Raw genomic sequence first — 16,742 nt, 5'->3', positions numbered from 1 at the left:
CACCGAAAGGGACACTGGATCGCAAACATGAAAATCAACAAACGGCAAAATGATTATACAGTGCCCTTTGAGGTGCGAAATTTACACATGCTCAATAATGCAAAACGGAAACATGTGTTTAGGATGTACGCTTGACGACAAAGCGACTCCAAGAAACATGAAGTAAGACATTTGCTATATAAACGCTTCCCGTGAAGCATGCAGGAACATTCTTCTATTATATCTGACTCTAGAGTGTAATATGCCTTGCCTGGACGAATTCCCTGCCTACCGATTCTGGTACGTGCGTTATTGTGGTGAAGTGGAACAACCGACCTGGTGGTATCGTTGCCGTTTTTGGTACGCATTCATTTTGCTCTGCTCCTTCGGTCCACTTCAAGTGCTATATCTCGTCCGAACTCCTGCGTTGGATCTGATGGTCACCTGTGAAGAGATCATGCTGCTACAGTTGTTAGCGACAGTGGTACTGAAGTTCAGTCTGTTCGTGACTCGTCGCGATGAGATATACGATCTGGTAGAGGCGTTCAAACGCATTCAAAAAGGCTTAACGGCGGATGAGTTTGTACGGCTGGTGAAGTGCAACGTTGTGCATGCCAAACTGGCACGGCTGTACGTGATCGGTACAACGATAGTGCTTATATTGTACGAGCTGAACGCGATTGTAACCAGCGTAACAGTATCATTGCAGCAACAGCACCTCCATTTTGAGACACCGTTCAAGTATTTTTCGATCCGCACTGAGATGTGACAAGGAGCAGTAAAAGCAATTGATTCTTTTCAAACCAATGCTGTTTTTTTTAGCTTCCCATTTGATTTTCAACATCCGGCCCTGTATGCGTTATGTTTTTTGCATAATTTGGACGCAATGTTGATAACCGTTTTCATCAGCGTAACGATTGACGCATGCTACTCCGAGATGGCCAGCAACTTATCTATTCACTTCGACATTGTTAAGGAGCGGTTCGAAAAGCTTAATATTTCTGCTGAACAACCGATGGCCGAACGTGAGCTGCATGAGGTAATTTCGTACCACAGCGATGTGTTAACTTTGGCCCAACGGATGACGCAGCTCTTTCAAGAATCGGTATTCTATTTGCTGCTCCTGCTCTCAACAATATTGTGTCTGTTGGGATATGAGTTTGTTATGATTAACAATATTTACAAACGAGCACAGGTGGCCACTTTGGCTGGTATCATGATCGGGCAGGCCATCATCTATACCTATCATGGATCGGTGATCCGCGATCAGGTGAGTACCGTGTACCGTGCTTGACCAAAATTCCTTTAAGTGATCGCATATTCTCGCAGAGTGTCAATGTATCGGATGCAATTTATGGAACCAACTGGTACGAAGCAACAACCGATACGAAGAAACAAATACACTTTAGCTTGATGCGCGCCCAGAAACCGGTAATCGTAAAGAGTGGCTTCATAGAGGCCTCATTGCCAACGCTCAAAAAGGTTTGTTCTGAGAAATGATTTCGTTTATTATTTCACAAGTTGTAAATATTTAAGTAATTACAGATTCTTAGCTCTAGTGGATCATACATAACTATGCTGATGTCCCTGGAGCCTGATGTTTCCAACTAGGCGATTTGTTACGTTCTCAAGTCTGTGCACTAGACACTGGAACTATAAACTAGCACGCGTGTGCAGGACAAGTAGGGGAAACACTTAACACTTCACTCTAACATCACTCTAACAACACTTCGAACTAAATGACACGACATATAGACACGTACACGTATGGTTGCAGGATTGAGAGTCATCATCCTGTTTCATGCGATCACTTCACGCGATCATGCGATCAGAATGATCGATCACTTCACGCTGATGTCGCTTGGCATCGTTTGTCATGGTTGACATGGTTGTCCCACGAGGCGAAACCCAAAGGTATCACAAAAATAAAATTATTTTCAAAAACTATTTGCTTAAGTGAAAAGTTTTTTTATGTTTGATGGACGCTGCAAATAATTACCATTTCGTTTGGTGGATCAATACGGAAGAGAGTGAATTTATTATTCGTGCCGGTATTTATAATATTTGGTTGAGTGCCTCTGGCTCTCACTGTCTGAAGCGTGGGGAAACTTAACGAAACCGATCGTCCTGTTGGTTTCCTGGTCGCTGTCACTGGCGTTGCATAAACACTGTATCATGCAAGATCCATAGTTAAAGTCAGTGCTGCAATTGAGCAGATCCGTTTAATATTCGAGTTTAGATATACGGGTAGGTGTCAAGTCATTAGGAGGAATGGGAAGCTGGGGTAAAAATTATCGGCGAATGTCACCGAATTGGCCTAAGTAGTTCTACAGGTTAACGATGGGTTATCTTGATCAATGCGGAACGAGGCGTTCAGTCAGTGAAACAAGGATAGAACATCTAAATTTCAATGCGATTCGATTGTTGACCCACCTCACGAAATGTCGTGTCGATCTGAATTCGTGCATCTTGTCAGTAAAATGTAAAGTTTAATAGAATTTTCCATCCAATTCATCGAAAACCTGCAGTAAGTTAATTAGTCTCGGTAGTCTTTATCTAAACATGGGTCACAGTGTAACCGATGTCAAGAAGGTTCAGTAGACGAGTGTAAATGTGAGGATAAAATAGAATAAGTTCGACAGTAGAAGCATCTGGGTGTCATCATCGACGTCCTAGCTGTTGGAAGTAGACGGGCTCCCTGGACTCAGAACTGACAGTCTAGGTACAGGGGCAAAACAATGACAAGCAAAGCTAGTAAACCAATCTAGAAACATCGAAGCTATGGAGGATCCAAAGAAGAAGATAGGTGGTGAAACGGCAGATCTTTTTCAGAATATTGTTTGTCGGATGAAAAACCTTTTCTATTTCTATTTCTATATATTACAAACGAAATATCTGCCGCTAGGTCTACATATAGGTGACTTAATTGCTAAATGATTTAAAAATTAAACTAAACTAAATACACAGAGGCCGGACGACAATCGATAGGCTTCAGTCAAACTAGGCATTGCAGAAACAACATACAGAAAGGAAAAACTACTAAGCGGATGGAAAGAACGAATCAAAGAATTGTAGGAGGAGGCGTTGAAAAGACTGATGGGAAAGATGAAAATCAAATAGGTGAGGTGAGAATAGGTGAGTGAAGTAGAGGATCACTGGAACCATACATCGTCCGTCTCGAAGGGATAAACAAAAAATTCCGCTGACATATGAATTCTAGATAAGCGAGCAGGCGAGTCAATATCGTTTTTTAGCAAACCACTTATAAATGATCCATGAGAGAAAGCACGGCGATCGTGTAGCGACATTAAGCAAAGTAACCTGCAACGTGCAGAGTACGAAGGAAGGATATTTGACGATCTGCCTAAAAAGCGTTTCACTGCTAACTGCGTAAAATTACGCAGGACTTTTTCAACTCTAGTGCTCCAAGTCTGACTAGTCGGGCACCAAACAATGCTTGCATATTCGAGAATAGGTCGAACCAAGCTGCAGTACAGAGCTTTGAGACAAAGTGGTTCCCGAACATCCTTAGACATCGTACAGATCATTCCTAAAACCTTGTTGGCTCGGCTGACAGTGTAATCGATAAGCTCATTGTTTGAGAAATCATTCCGTATATCTCTTGTTTGGCTGCCTGCACATTGCGGTATCTTCGGCAATCAAAAGGCAGACCAATTGGCCAAAAAGGGTGCTTCGGAAGGGTCCTTTTTCGACAGGCGTATCCTACCTCACGAGTACATGCGTGCGCCACAGTCTCTCTGAATGGCTCGGTGGCAGAGTTTGTGGGACACCGATGAGCTCGCGAGGTTTCTATATTCGATCACTCCCCAAGTGTCCTTGAAGCCTTGGTTCCACGGCATCTCAGGTGATCGTGCGTTCATTCGAATGATATCTAGGCTTAGGTCTAATCATTTCGCTTTGGGCGCGCATCTCCAGCGTATAGGACAGGTCGACTCCAAAATATGTGGCTGCGGCTTCGGATACCACGACATAGATCATCTTCTATGGTGTTGGGTGGAATACGAGGCTGCTTAGACGCAGTCCAGGGCTTTGGAAAGTTGCCAAACACTCCAATTCGGAACCTGCTGGGAGACTGCGACGAGGGCATAAACGAGACTTTAAGATTGGACAAAATCAGGATCCTTCAAAATGGAAAACGTTCAAGACCTCCGCAACCATCAGGACTACGAGCATGGAAACCCCCACATACACCCCGGGATAAGGTGCCTTCACACGATAAGACCCTCGCTATGAACACGACTTTGGCTTGGGATGACAGAACATGTGCAACGGAACAACCGAGCACACCCGGGATATGGTGTCCTTTCACGGTTCGGAGAAGGAAATGTCTCCCAGCAAAGATGAAAGGAGTATCTTATTTTTAAGTTATTGTAAGCAATACGGCCTGGCTGTCCTTTATGAATAAAAAAAAAAAAATATCGACAGTCAGATATTGCGATTTTATAAATCTATCAATCGTGTTAACCGAGAATACCCGGGATAAGGCAAAAAATAAGGAGGAAAGGCCTTATCAATATGATTATTAAATTTATTCAACACAAGCGGTGTTGACAATACGGCACTGGACCGTCATAATTAATTATAAATAAATAAATAACTGGCAATCGCGGATTCAATATTTTTTGTTTTAATAGTCAAGCATAAGAGTTAAATAATTAATGCAGACCAATGCGTTAAGGACATGATTGATATCGAATTAGATTAATATCGAATAAATACTTTTCACTAAATGGCAATTCGCTTAGCCTCATTGGGTAAACCTGGCCGTGTGTGTGTAGGCTTTACATTTTGGTTTGCACTATAGTGAGACCATTTAATTTTGCTACTCCATTGGTTCCGGTGGTCGTTCCACTAACTTGCGAGGAAATATGGCCGTGCATGAGGGCAGGATGAAAATAACGTTGAAACATAGTGGCAAAAAAAACGAGAAAAAAGTAAAAATACTTTTCACTAAAAGTAAGCAGTGATCTCCTGTTCCACAGGCGGTACCGAACCATCTGGTCGCAACGACAACGTCCTTGGATTCTTTTTCGACACCGGGAAGCCCTTTGGCGCTCAACCGTTTGGCAGGCTTTTTGGAAGTTGTTGCTTGGTTGCTGCATGCTGAGCGTCCGGTGAAGCGTTGCTTGATGTCGTAATGTTTATAACATAATGCAAAATCTATTTTACAAAGCAGGCACTTTGCCGGCGGTTTTTGGGCTGTGCACGCCGAACGGCTTGGCTAGGCAGATTCGCGTCCAGCTGGGTTTCTGGCTGAAGTTTCTATAGCGGTCGGTCCGTTTCGTAAGGGAAGGCGTTAGTGTTTTTTTGATGTTTTGTTTAATGTTTGCTCCGTGTCCTCTGTCCCATCCAAGCCCACCAAGTTTGGTATGTTTTGGCTCTGTCGTTCTATTCACTCGGTACACCATTTGTCGGATGTGCTGTGAACGAGCGAAATATTGCCCTCACTCTTAACGGCAGCACCAGCCGCCTTTACAGTTTGTGCTGGTACTGTGGAATCGTTGTGTAATTGTGCATCGTACGTTTGTGTGTGTGCAGTGGCGTACGTTTTGTTCGGGACGCAACATGCGAAATATGGTAGCGTGAAAAATGCTCCACATACAGAAAATGGCGAGGAAAGTCGCTTTGAGAACACAACCACACACAAAAAAAAAACAAAAATAAACATCAACACATAGTTATTTTATGATGACATAAATTATCTCGCCTGATTATTATTTCAGCATTAAGCTTAAAATATATGGAATCGCTGTTTAATGACGTGCGACAGTCGGCTGGCTGGCAGTCCAGAACTCAAGCGGTGGCTTTGAACTAGGTGGTAAGCATTTCGAATATGCATGCCAGAGTGAGCCAGTGCTGGTGTGGTGTGTGTGTGTGTGTTGGTGCTGGAGAGAAAACTTAACCGGTTTGGTTGGTTAAGGCGAGTGGCAAGCAGTTCTTTTCTGAGGAAAAAGAGACAAACAGGAAGTGGCCATGGGAAACAACTTTTCGCCATTTTCCAAGCTACCCATTTAAACCAAAGGATGTCTTTCAAGCCGGTTCGTGCTCTGCCACACGGAAGGGAAATGTTCAATCAATGCCGTTCACTCGTTCCACCTCAGCGGACACGCTTCTGTGCTTCGTTCTTTTTTATCGACAGACCGGGGGGGGGGGGGGGGGGGGGGGGGGGTCGGTTTTTGTGCCTTGTTCTAGCTTTTCACCCATCTTCGGGTGTCAACTAGGTGGAACAACACCTGGAGCAAAATGATGAATACAACAAGTAAGGTAAGTAAGGCGAAAAAATAAAAGCATGTGAAATGAACGCAAAGGACATAATCGTAGCCCTTGATCCTGCACCGATCCGTTCAAGATAATCGATTTGTAAGCAAAGCCTTGCGGGTGCACCGAGCAGCGGCAGCTTCGGATATGGGTACGATATTGCACCAGATCGAGCCCAGCCGGTAGATTTCCCAGGCGCACTGCAGGACAACGGGACTGCGCGCTAGCCGTGTAGCGGCTGTTGCCGCTGGAGGCTGCTGGAAGATAGATGGAACATGCTCTCGACAGCCACAGCGGGTAATCGAAGCGGAATGACACTCGAATCGGAAACTGTGTTTCATCCTTTTGGGCCAAGATGGTGGGTCCCATGTAAGTCGCTCCAATACGTACGTTCCACATGACGCTCTTGGTTCGCGGATGCCGGATCCGTCCGTTGTTCGTCCCTGGGCAGAAGAGGTTAACTGGGTTTGCTCACATTGGGGGGTAGGACAGGGGAAACAGCTAGGTTCGATTTCGATTTGTAATGCCCTCGAGGAACCCGAACCTGGGTACCCGTGGTTTGGAAACGGAATACGACAGAATATTAAAACGTCAAACTCTGGCAGCTTGCAGGCTCGTGGGGGTTATCGATGTGATCAGAGCACATGGAAGTTTTCGGAAGGACAACGAAGGAAGACACTACGCGTTCTCTATCTACATATGTGTGTGTGTGTGTCTGTTTGGCTGTGTCTGGTCCGTGGGATCCGGCGCCGACGATGACACGAAATCGTACATGGTAATCTTTCGGCGAGTTCATTGTTGCAACAGATTCATTGCACAATCAAATGCACCATGCACGGACCTGCCCCCAAAACGCAATAAAGGAACTGATGACAAAGATGGGAATTTGAGAACGTAAATTGTGTGCCTGAGCCGGTTACCGGTGCTGTATGGCGGCGATATGGTGTACGGCATCTTCTGCATAATGTGTGGATGGTGTTTTTTGTTTGGTTGCTATTATTGTTACCGTATGAATGGATTAAATTAAGGTTTATTTATTTCCGAACGCTCGCTACACTCGATGAGGTATGAAATTGGATGCTTTTGAAGGAAATAAATTGCCAAAGCTCACGTTCGATTTGAATGGTTTATCCTTATCTTTCGGACGTTTATTTATGAAATAATAATAAAATATTTGTTTTTTGAACTGCAAAAATTTTGATTCACTTATCACGGCCGTTGCATCAAATGCTGATATTATTAAACTTTATTTGTATAGTTATTATTAATTAATTCATTAAATGGAATGCTTTGCTTCAAGAGGGATTTGAAATCATTTCAAAAAGGCTTGGAAGGCAAGTAGTTCGTATGTTTCATTGAAAGCGGTTGGTGATCAAGATGCGTTTGCGGAAATTCATAGGGCGGCTGTGAACAGCCTTGGGGCCAAGGAAGTAAGCGTACTTCTAGCGAGAGTCTGCGTTGGATATACTCTAATCCAGAGATGTCAAACATACGGCCCGCAAAAAAATAACGAGAACATCGATTACGGATAAATTGGATTGAGGTCGAGCCGAGAAATATTAACAATAATTTGTATTTGTAGCATTTTAGGAACCTTCGGACATTACCACTGAATATTATTAATGTGAAAGCAATACGGCCTGGCCGTCCCTGATGAATAAAAAAAAAAAAAAAATATTAATGTGAACAAAAATTTATACATAGAGAAAATTAATGAGCTGACAATAGAGTTTGAAAAGAGATTCGAAATATTTCAAAAACTTAAGGAAGAGTTCAGCATTATTTGTTCACCGTTCCAAATAGATCCCTCAATTGTTCTTGAAAAATATCAACTAGAACACATAGATTTGCAAAGTGATACGAACCTTAAAGAGAGTTTTATTTTACTTGACATGCATGATTTTTTTCCTGTATTCGGTGCCAAAATATCCTCATTTATATGAACTAGCTGGTAAAATAATATCAATTTTTGGTACAACATATGTTTGCGAACAACTTTTTTCGGAAATGAATAATAATAAAAACAAAATGTGTTCCAGATTATCACAAAATCATCTCAATAGTGTATTAAAAATTGCTTGCACCCACACAATGAAATCTAATATTCAAAAGTAAAGAGAAAGCAGGTGTCAGGAAAATCAGGAAATTTATAATGTAATAAGTTCTTTACTATTACTGATACTATACTACGACCTGATTAAATTTTCTTACTTACTTCTTCCTATAATTACTTACAACGAAATAAGTGTATCTAAGAAACATAGTAACTTAGCTCATAAAAATGAAACAATACGCATACAGCTCGAGGAGTGTGGTGAAGACGTGGATAGTGTTATTGTTCGCAAACAGCATAGCAGGTGGTCGGATTGTGAGCGGACCGATGCGTTCCTGGCCGGATTGCAGCAGCGGACGACGGCCGATCCCGGCGTCGGCATCCGGGCCCTGGCGCGAGACGTTGGCGTGGCCCCGAACACCGTCAAGGTGGCGTTAAATGAGGACCTGCGGTACGCGTCGTACAAGCGACGTAGGGGACAGCTCATAACAGCAAAAACGCGGCAAACATGGTAAGCTAAACTTTGTAGAAATTTTCTTTTAATATTTAACATAACTTTGATAAAAATTCATTTCCTATTCCCTCAGAAACTGTCAAATTTATCTCGAGCACCCTGTAAATATTGAGTATATCCAAATATAATGGAATATGAACTATGCCGTGCGTAACTATTATTTAAATCACAAAAAAATGTCCAGGTTGGATGCATGTAAAGTAACACAGAAGTGATATTGCTGGAGTTGGCCCGTAAGATCATTTTTGTTAGCAAGCCAAAATGAATTTGACATCACTGCTCTAATCTGTCTGATAATCGCTGAGTAGAAAGAATTCAGACTACAGATGCATATTCGAGTACTGGATTTTTTTTAAGTCTTTAGACATCCGAAGTACGAAAGACCCACGAGTGATCACTGTCTCGGGATGCAAGTCGAAAGTCAGCTTTGTATCAAGGACAACTCCAAAATCTTTGCTGTTTATAAATTGTATGCGATCTTACCGTTTTAAACCCAGTTTCACCACTACGGATACCCACAAACTTCGATTTGCATCGTACCGTCGCTTTCTCTCGTTCTACAGTGATCGTTTGATTTCTTTTTGATTGTGCTTCACCGTTCAAATGGTACACAACTTCTCGACCTGATAAATACTATGTGTACAAAACAAAAATATAAACGGATGAAAAAGTGACCGACATCAACATTTTGGGTTTACCATCTTCAGTTTGCGGCGGTCATATGGCTATTTCAACTTTATAATGTGCAGCTTAATTACATACAGATGTATACAGATCATAAATGGATACGCCTGGTAGTTGGCTGGAAACATAGAAACTGAACCGTCAAACTTACAGCTGTTCAAATGATTCAAATTATATGGTAAAACATATCTGATTCCTCTTGAAAGATAAACAATGATTTTCAGCAATTAAGCAACAATACCTAAAACTATCAAGTAAACTACCAGGCGTCTCCATGTATGATCTTTACTGCCTAAAAAAAAAAAATTATAAAACCAAACGTAAAGTCAGTGTAAAAATGAATTGCAAAATCAAAAATAAGTTATTGTTTTTGTCATGTATTTAATAGAGTCAAGTATTAAACAGAGTGATATGAAGAGGATATGATAAACCTGACGAGTTTTAAAGGACTGGAAAGGAGGACTGGAACTATTGTTGAGCCGTGCTCTACGAACACGACTTTTTAATCGAATCATTTATGTATTTCAATTATCTCAATTCATTGAAATTAGTGTGTTTCGACAAATCATTTGCCTAGCTTTAAGTTTGACGTTTCAGTCCATATGTTTCCCGTCGGATACCAGGCGTCTCCATGTATCATCTGTATTGTTTGACAACAAACGATCTAACTAGTTTGTAAGCAAATGTTTTACGACTAGAAGTAAAAATTTATTTTTTTTTATATTGACGGCCAGGCCGTATTTTCTAGAATCTAACCTTATATTTAGTATTATAACTCTAAAGGGAAATATGTATTATTTATAAATTAAGCCAATGTGAAAAATTATAATTATAGTTATTGTTTATTAAACGATGACCGATGATGGCTTATTGGCTTATCGATTACCATAAATATCATGTAACTTAGCCGAAACATGATGGTCATTTGTTGGTTGAACGCGTAGGAAGTTTTTGAATCAAAGCAGACAGGTTAAAACGGCAAATCTTAGTGTTTCGTGTAATATTATCTATTGCCGGGCGAAAAGGTTAATGGATACATGACAAATCGGAAGATTAGGATGGTTGCTTAGAAAGCTTGTTAATCTTCAATAGTTCCTTAAGTAAGAAAATAAAAATTGTCTGATGAATATGTGATTTTTCAGGGAAGTAATTTAGTATTCGACCAATATTTTACATTCCATTGGAGTAAGTGATTTCTACGTTCATTGTGAAATACATCTCAAATATGTCTCTTAATAGTGTGTTGAGTCATCATTAAGAAAGACATAATCGATAAGTTTATACCAAATAAGATTTAACATTTATATCCCTTACTACCAAGTGCCATTAAAAGAAGAAAAATAAAGAGTCTCAGAAAAAGACTGCCCAATTGATAATGTCTCTGAAGTTTCCCGAGACGGCAGACATTCTCAACATTGACCGATTCCTTCTGCTTCGTCTGATGAAGTAAACGTTGTTGGCATCATATTGCATAGCCAGTTTCCAAACTAAATTGTGAAATTTCATTAAAAGTTGTTTTTACGTTTTCCGTCCACCTGTCTGCATTTGTACACGCTTTTTCCTGTAGTTGTAGACTTATGTTTGCTAGCTTCGGTTAACCTTTCATCGATCCACCTCCAACCAAACCTTAACTTGGATCGTTTGGCAATCGTCAACAGTTCTCGGATTTGTAGTTTATCGTAAGCATTGTACTTTTAGCGATGCTACGAACTTTTCTGGCTGCAATTCACCTCATTTCGTCCCCGTTGGATTTTGCGATGAAAGGATGGTGGATGAAAGAGAAAAAAAAAGTGAATAGTTCTTATCACCAAACCTAGTACACCGCTGGGGTGCCAACAAACGCTCCTATCAGCAGTGTTGTCAACGTCGGTAGGATAAGCGACAGTACGTGCCAAAACGAGACGGAACGTTAAACGTGAACTGGAGCTGGTCATAACTTTAAGCCGAGATTTCCAGCCCGTACCGTCCACCCCAGGTTGCCGCCCATCCCATGTCATACCTTGCCATTATTACTGTATCGACAGTTGGGTGCACATTATTTGACAGGTGAATTTTACAAATTACATTTGAATATTTTGCCGAAGTTTGTGCTCGTTTGTGAGAGGCTGGTATGCTTTTCCCTTTTTTCTGCATTTGTCCCCTGGAGCACTCGAGACTTGAACGACAGCGACCTGGCATGGACGGCTGTGCGAACGGGTGACGAGGTCTCGAAAGCGCATTTTCACCGAGTAGATTTAGCTGTGCAAGGCGAAAAGGCAAAGTTGTGGTGGTAAAATACCGCGGGGAACGGTGTGGACTCGCACTTGATGGATTAAAGGACGCGACGAAACATCATCCGATGAGGGATCGGAAGGGAAGGGGGGGGGGGGGGATACAGAATCAAGCATACTGATCTTCTCTCTACGCTTTACAAATACTAACCAAAATAAACACAAAAAAAAACATTCGGCAAAGTAGGTGAGGACGTCATTAGGGTTGGTAGCTCTAGTACACCAAACGTTGTGTAGTGTATGTGCCGTACGAGTGTGTGAGTGTATTTGTATTCGTGCGAGTGCATTAGTGAGAACGCTCGCTGAAAAATGGTTGTCATTAGGGGGTCTAAGTACCCAGCACTGATCCGCCGGCGAAGGCAAACTAAAATGCTGCCACATTTATGGATGTATCCTGCGGTGGTAGTAAAGGAGCCGGGAGCCAGGTTATGCGTCCCTGCCACTACCGTGTGATGTGATGATGATGCCGATGTTGATGTGTTCCCGTTGATGTGCGGATGTTGACGAAAAAGATGGCAAAGAAGTGAAGGAGGAAAGACGCGTAGTGTGGGTGATAATGTCGCTACGGTGAGCAAAATGGTGAGGACCGACCCCATCGACATCGAGCGATGTCCTCTTGTCCCGCAAGCACACAAGAAGGGTCAAGTGTTCACCGACAGAGGTAAATACTCCATGTGGATTTCATCAAGTTTTCCGCTCTTCAAGTTCCTCGGGGCTGTTGTAGATTTGTGCTGTTACCCTTTCTCGGCTCGCTCCCTCTCGCACACTCGGTACAGGTTTTTTCCCTCTTGGTTTACTTGTGCTTTAGACTTTTTAGTCAATACTTAGCGAAAAAAGAAAGAGCACCCAACGAAAGGTGAAAAAAAAGGAACCAAACGAGCTCACATTTTGCATGCTCTCTTTAACTGAGCCCCTAATGATACGAATTCCCCAACCAAAAGGTGAGCGCTGACACCGCCGACGACGATGAGTCGAGGAGGTTAAACCCTTCCGGTTTGTGAGTATTACGTTACATGCTGGGGTGGCCGTGAGGATACACGTAGTACACAGCAGGTTCGGGGATGGGCTCGGGACAAAGTAGTGGGAAAAAATCTCTTGAAATTCCTTTCGAAAAGAGGGTTGCACAAACAAGAAGAGAAGAAAAAGCCCACCTTTGAGCAAAACAAGAACAAGAAGGTAAACTGTGTATATACACTGAGAGGAGGAGAAGCAAAACAAGAACAAAACTACTTTTCCACCGGAGGAATGGAGGTGATTTTTTGTACCTTTCTCATTCCGGGCTGTTTACAATGTTTTTTGAAGAGCACACAAATGCAATAGCAGCAAAAGCAGCAAGTAGTTTTTTGTACACTTTACATTAGAGTCAAGACTATACAGGCTGTGTTTGTGAGTGAGGGACACATACACACACACACCCACTCACGTTGCTGGCTTGTTCTCTTCTGCAGAGGCCAACAAATACTTCACCAAGCCTATTTTGTAGAGAAATTTTGTGTAGCACCAGCTGGACCAGTCCGTTTTGTACCGTTTCGGCAGGCTGTTCCAGGGAAAACTGTGTGCTGGGAACGTAATTAACACAAAAAACCTCTGGACCAATGGTCCACAGCGCTGAAGGATGCATTCTAAGGTGACAGTAATGAAACGAACTCGTAATACCGTACGAAAACGAGATGACGAGGCTGTAATGGGATGAATTTTTCTGCCTCGAAGCGCAAGTTCTTTATTTTTGTTCACGTTGGAGGCTACAGTTTTGGCAGGGTGTGTTGCTTTTTATGTTCCTGTTTAGGGGTATGAAGATGAGCGAATGTTTCGACATATTCGTAAATGGGTTGTAAATGGGGATGGTATTGCTTGACCTAGATGAATTTACTTATCCACTGGGTGGTTGTTGCTAGTAAAATCACTCAATAAATGAATCATAAAGTTGAATGCGCACTAAGGTACGAATAGTTAAGTAAATCAATGAAAAGTTTTTCTAAAACTTACTTAAAAGTGTAATACAAATCCCCATATTACATTATTATTTTCTTTTAATTTACTTGTTAGTATTAAAATGAATTTACTTTTTGACAATACGGCATTGTACCATAAAAATTAATTATAAATAAATAAATATATTTACATTTGGTTCTTCGACAAAAAAGCAAATTACATTCAATCTTTTATAACTGTTTTCGTGCTATACGCAAATCTCGTTGTGTAGGAAGTTTTTCGATGCTCACAAATATATATTCATTGGTCATATTTTAAACTCGTTGCTGCAGCCTCTTATAGCTTCGTAATCAATCGTAGATTCCCGCTTAATTGACCATTGCCGTTGTCTTTCAATCTAATCTCATAGAATTGTAGGCGAACACATAAAAAACCATTACTATATCTCCTCCCAGAAGCGTAAGATGTCTACTCCATCCATCTGAACGGCCTACAATGACTTTACTGAACGCTCAGGAGGAAGTGAATGAAAGAAAGAACGCGCAACCGGGTCGGTAACTGATGTGACAAGTGACAAATTCTTTCAAACGGGGGAGTTCACAACGAGATCGTGGGAAGAATGTGTGTGTTTGTTGAGAAAAGATTTTTTTTAAATTTTTTTATTATTTTTTTTTATAATTGATTATGACGGTCCAGTGCCTTATCCCGGGCATACTCGGATATGGTTGTTGTGATAGTGATGATGATGATGATGATGATGATGTATTCGTGGATGATGTGCGTGTTGATGGTCCGGTTCTATTGTTGTGGCTATTGTTTTGATGGCCCCGAATTCCGGCTATTGTGGTGTTGTGGCCGTTCTATTGTTGACCTTTATGGTTTGGTCTCGACTGTAACAAACAAATAAACATTGTTAAGACAGCACGAACATTTATTATTTAACACGAAGCTCAATTTAATTTATTTTATTTATTAAATAAATCTGCTTCTCCGGGCTACACAACATATACGCAGAAACTAGGGTATTGAGGGAAATGATGATAAGGAGTCATTAGAGGTAAAGGATTTTTATGAAGTAAAGGTAGTGGACTCTAGAAGGCGAGTTCGGAAGTGGAAAATAGGAAAGTTGAAGTCAAACAGCTAGTAGTCTCTGTTGAAAGAAATGCAAGCTCTTAACCAAGGATCATTCTGGCCAAAAACCGATCTGCGGGAAGGGTTAAATATAGGTGGTCTATCACGAAGTCAACGAGAAGGGACATACAGGGGTATAGAAGATAGAAGTGAAGGAACGTCGAGTTCAGAGGAAAGGATACATGCGATGAAGTAGGACTGCGTGTGCGAATGGCGGGAGCTAATATCTATTAAACCCAACAAATGGCAGCGGAGAGAATATGAGGCCACAGGAAAGGTGTAGCCGTGTAGAAATCTACGGACAGCGAGGCGCGTAAACTTCCTCTGAACCCTCTCTATTCTCTGCATAGCGGTTTATTCGGCTAGGGTCCACACTACGCTTGCATAATCCAGAACGGAGCGAACCCAGCAACAGTACAGTGCCTTTAAACATAAAGGATCTCTGATCTCAGAAGCCATCCGAAAAATTAGGCCTAGTGCTCTATTAGATTTATTAACTGCATGGTTAATGTGTTCATCGAACGAGAGTCCCGCATCCAACTAGACCCCAAGATTTTTCACGGTGGTTACTCTACTTATTTGGGTACCGCATAAGGAGTAGTCCAATAACAGCCGATCAGCAGAAGACCTCCTGAAAGAGACGACACAACATTTAGGGGTGCAGAGCACCAACCCATTGCTTAAACACCAAACAGACAAGTCACTAAGAGAGCGTTGGAGAGATCGACAGTTGGAAGACGAAGACAGGGGGGGGGGGGGGGGGGGGAGAAAGATTTTGATATCATCAGCAAAAAGAAGATGTCCATCAGTTGGAAGAACATTGATGCAGCCATTGATGAATAGAGCTATTCTAAATAAAGGACCCGATGCAGGACAAGATAGGTCCTCCAAACCCAAGTTACTCCAATTTTGCAAGCAGTAGGACATGTGGCAAACTATGAAAAGCTTTAAATGAGTTATGATTCATGTTCACGCTAAAAGGAAAAGGGGTTTGGAGGACTCATAGATTTTGGTTAGGTTGTTCTGGACTGTATTTTATTTTGCACCTGCACATCTCTACGATCCCGCCCGTTCTCTCTCATCCATCATTCTCCCTCTCTCTGTCTCTCTTTTATGTAGTTTAGGGCTGGTCGAAGTGGGATTCAATAGGCTAAAGTCTTTTGTGTTTTCCTTTTTAATAATTTAACATAAATTGCATGAATGGACATCGACAATCTTTTCCGTGGACATCGATTTTGGCTCCAAGAAGGTGTGGTCTTACCTATGGGACGGATCTGGGGGTTTTCGAATCCCATTAACCCAATTGGCCCTTCCACGCATTTGAAGTGGACTCTATCTTCACATTCCCGCCATTATCACAACAGCGTTGCTGGTGAATCGGTACGTGGCTGAGCAGGGTTCCCAAAAAATCGGACCTCAGTACATCGATTGTGCTGGGAATCCTCCGAAAATAGGCTCCATTGCCACAACGTATCCGTGTTTTCGGGCGATAATCCAGCAGCTCGCATACCATCCGGTACCTACAGTCTCAACTAAAAGTTTGCGGTAAATAATGGTCGACAGACTTCCATACTTCAAAACCTTCCACGGATTGGCGATGGATCTAGGAAAACGTCACCAGCAACAGACTTTCATCTGAACGACGATCGATGCTGTATTTGCTGGTGCACATTCTGCCACACGGACTGCTGCTTGACAGGATGAATCGGGCTCCTTCAGCCTGTTCATTCTGTTCCCAGCCAGAGACTCTGGAGCACAAGTTTGCCCTGTGCTCTAGGGTGTCTAGTAGGGTAGGTGAAAATATCCTTAAATATTCTTTGTAAACCTGTACGTCGTCCCTACATGTACCCCACTTATTTTGTAAACTAGTTTTAAATTGTTGACAATACGGCACTGGACC

At 42.0% G+C, this 16,742-nt stretch overlaps 3 protein-coding genes across 5 annotated transcripts in view; 2 read left to right on the top strand and 1 right to left on the bottom strand.

Annotated features, from left to right (window-relative positions):
* Positions 1-16,742, top strand: part of LOC126560785 (uncharacterized) — a 422,053-nt gene that overhangs the window by 269,539 nt on the left and 135,772 nt on the right. The window lies entirely within an intron of this gene.
* LOC126563180 (selenoprotein F) overlaps positions 1-16,742 on the bottom strand; it is an 805,869-nt gene that overhangs the window by 675,520 nt on the left and 113,607 nt on the right. The gene's annotated exons all lie outside the window — the stretch shown is intronic.
* LOC126560779 (odorant receptor 82a-like) lies at positions 242-1,590 on the top strand. Its single transcript, XM_050216729.1, has 4 exons — positions 242-720; positions 802-1,249; positions 1,309-1,461; positions 1,525-1,590. The coding sequence occupies exons 1-4, from the start codon at positions 242-244 to the stop codon at positions 1,588-1,590; spliced, it is 1,146 nt and encodes a 381-aa protein (XP_050072686.1).

Source organism: Anopheles maculipalpis, chromosome 3RL, assembly GCF_943734695.1.
Source record: "Anopheles maculipalpis chromosome 3RL, idAnoMacuDA_375_x, whole genome shotgun sequence".
Classification (NCBI taxonomy): domain Eukaryota; kingdom Metazoa; phylum Arthropoda; class Insecta; order Diptera; family Culicidae; genus Anopheles; species Anopheles maculipalpis.
This window is presented reverse-complemented; position numbering and strand designations above follow the sequence as displayed.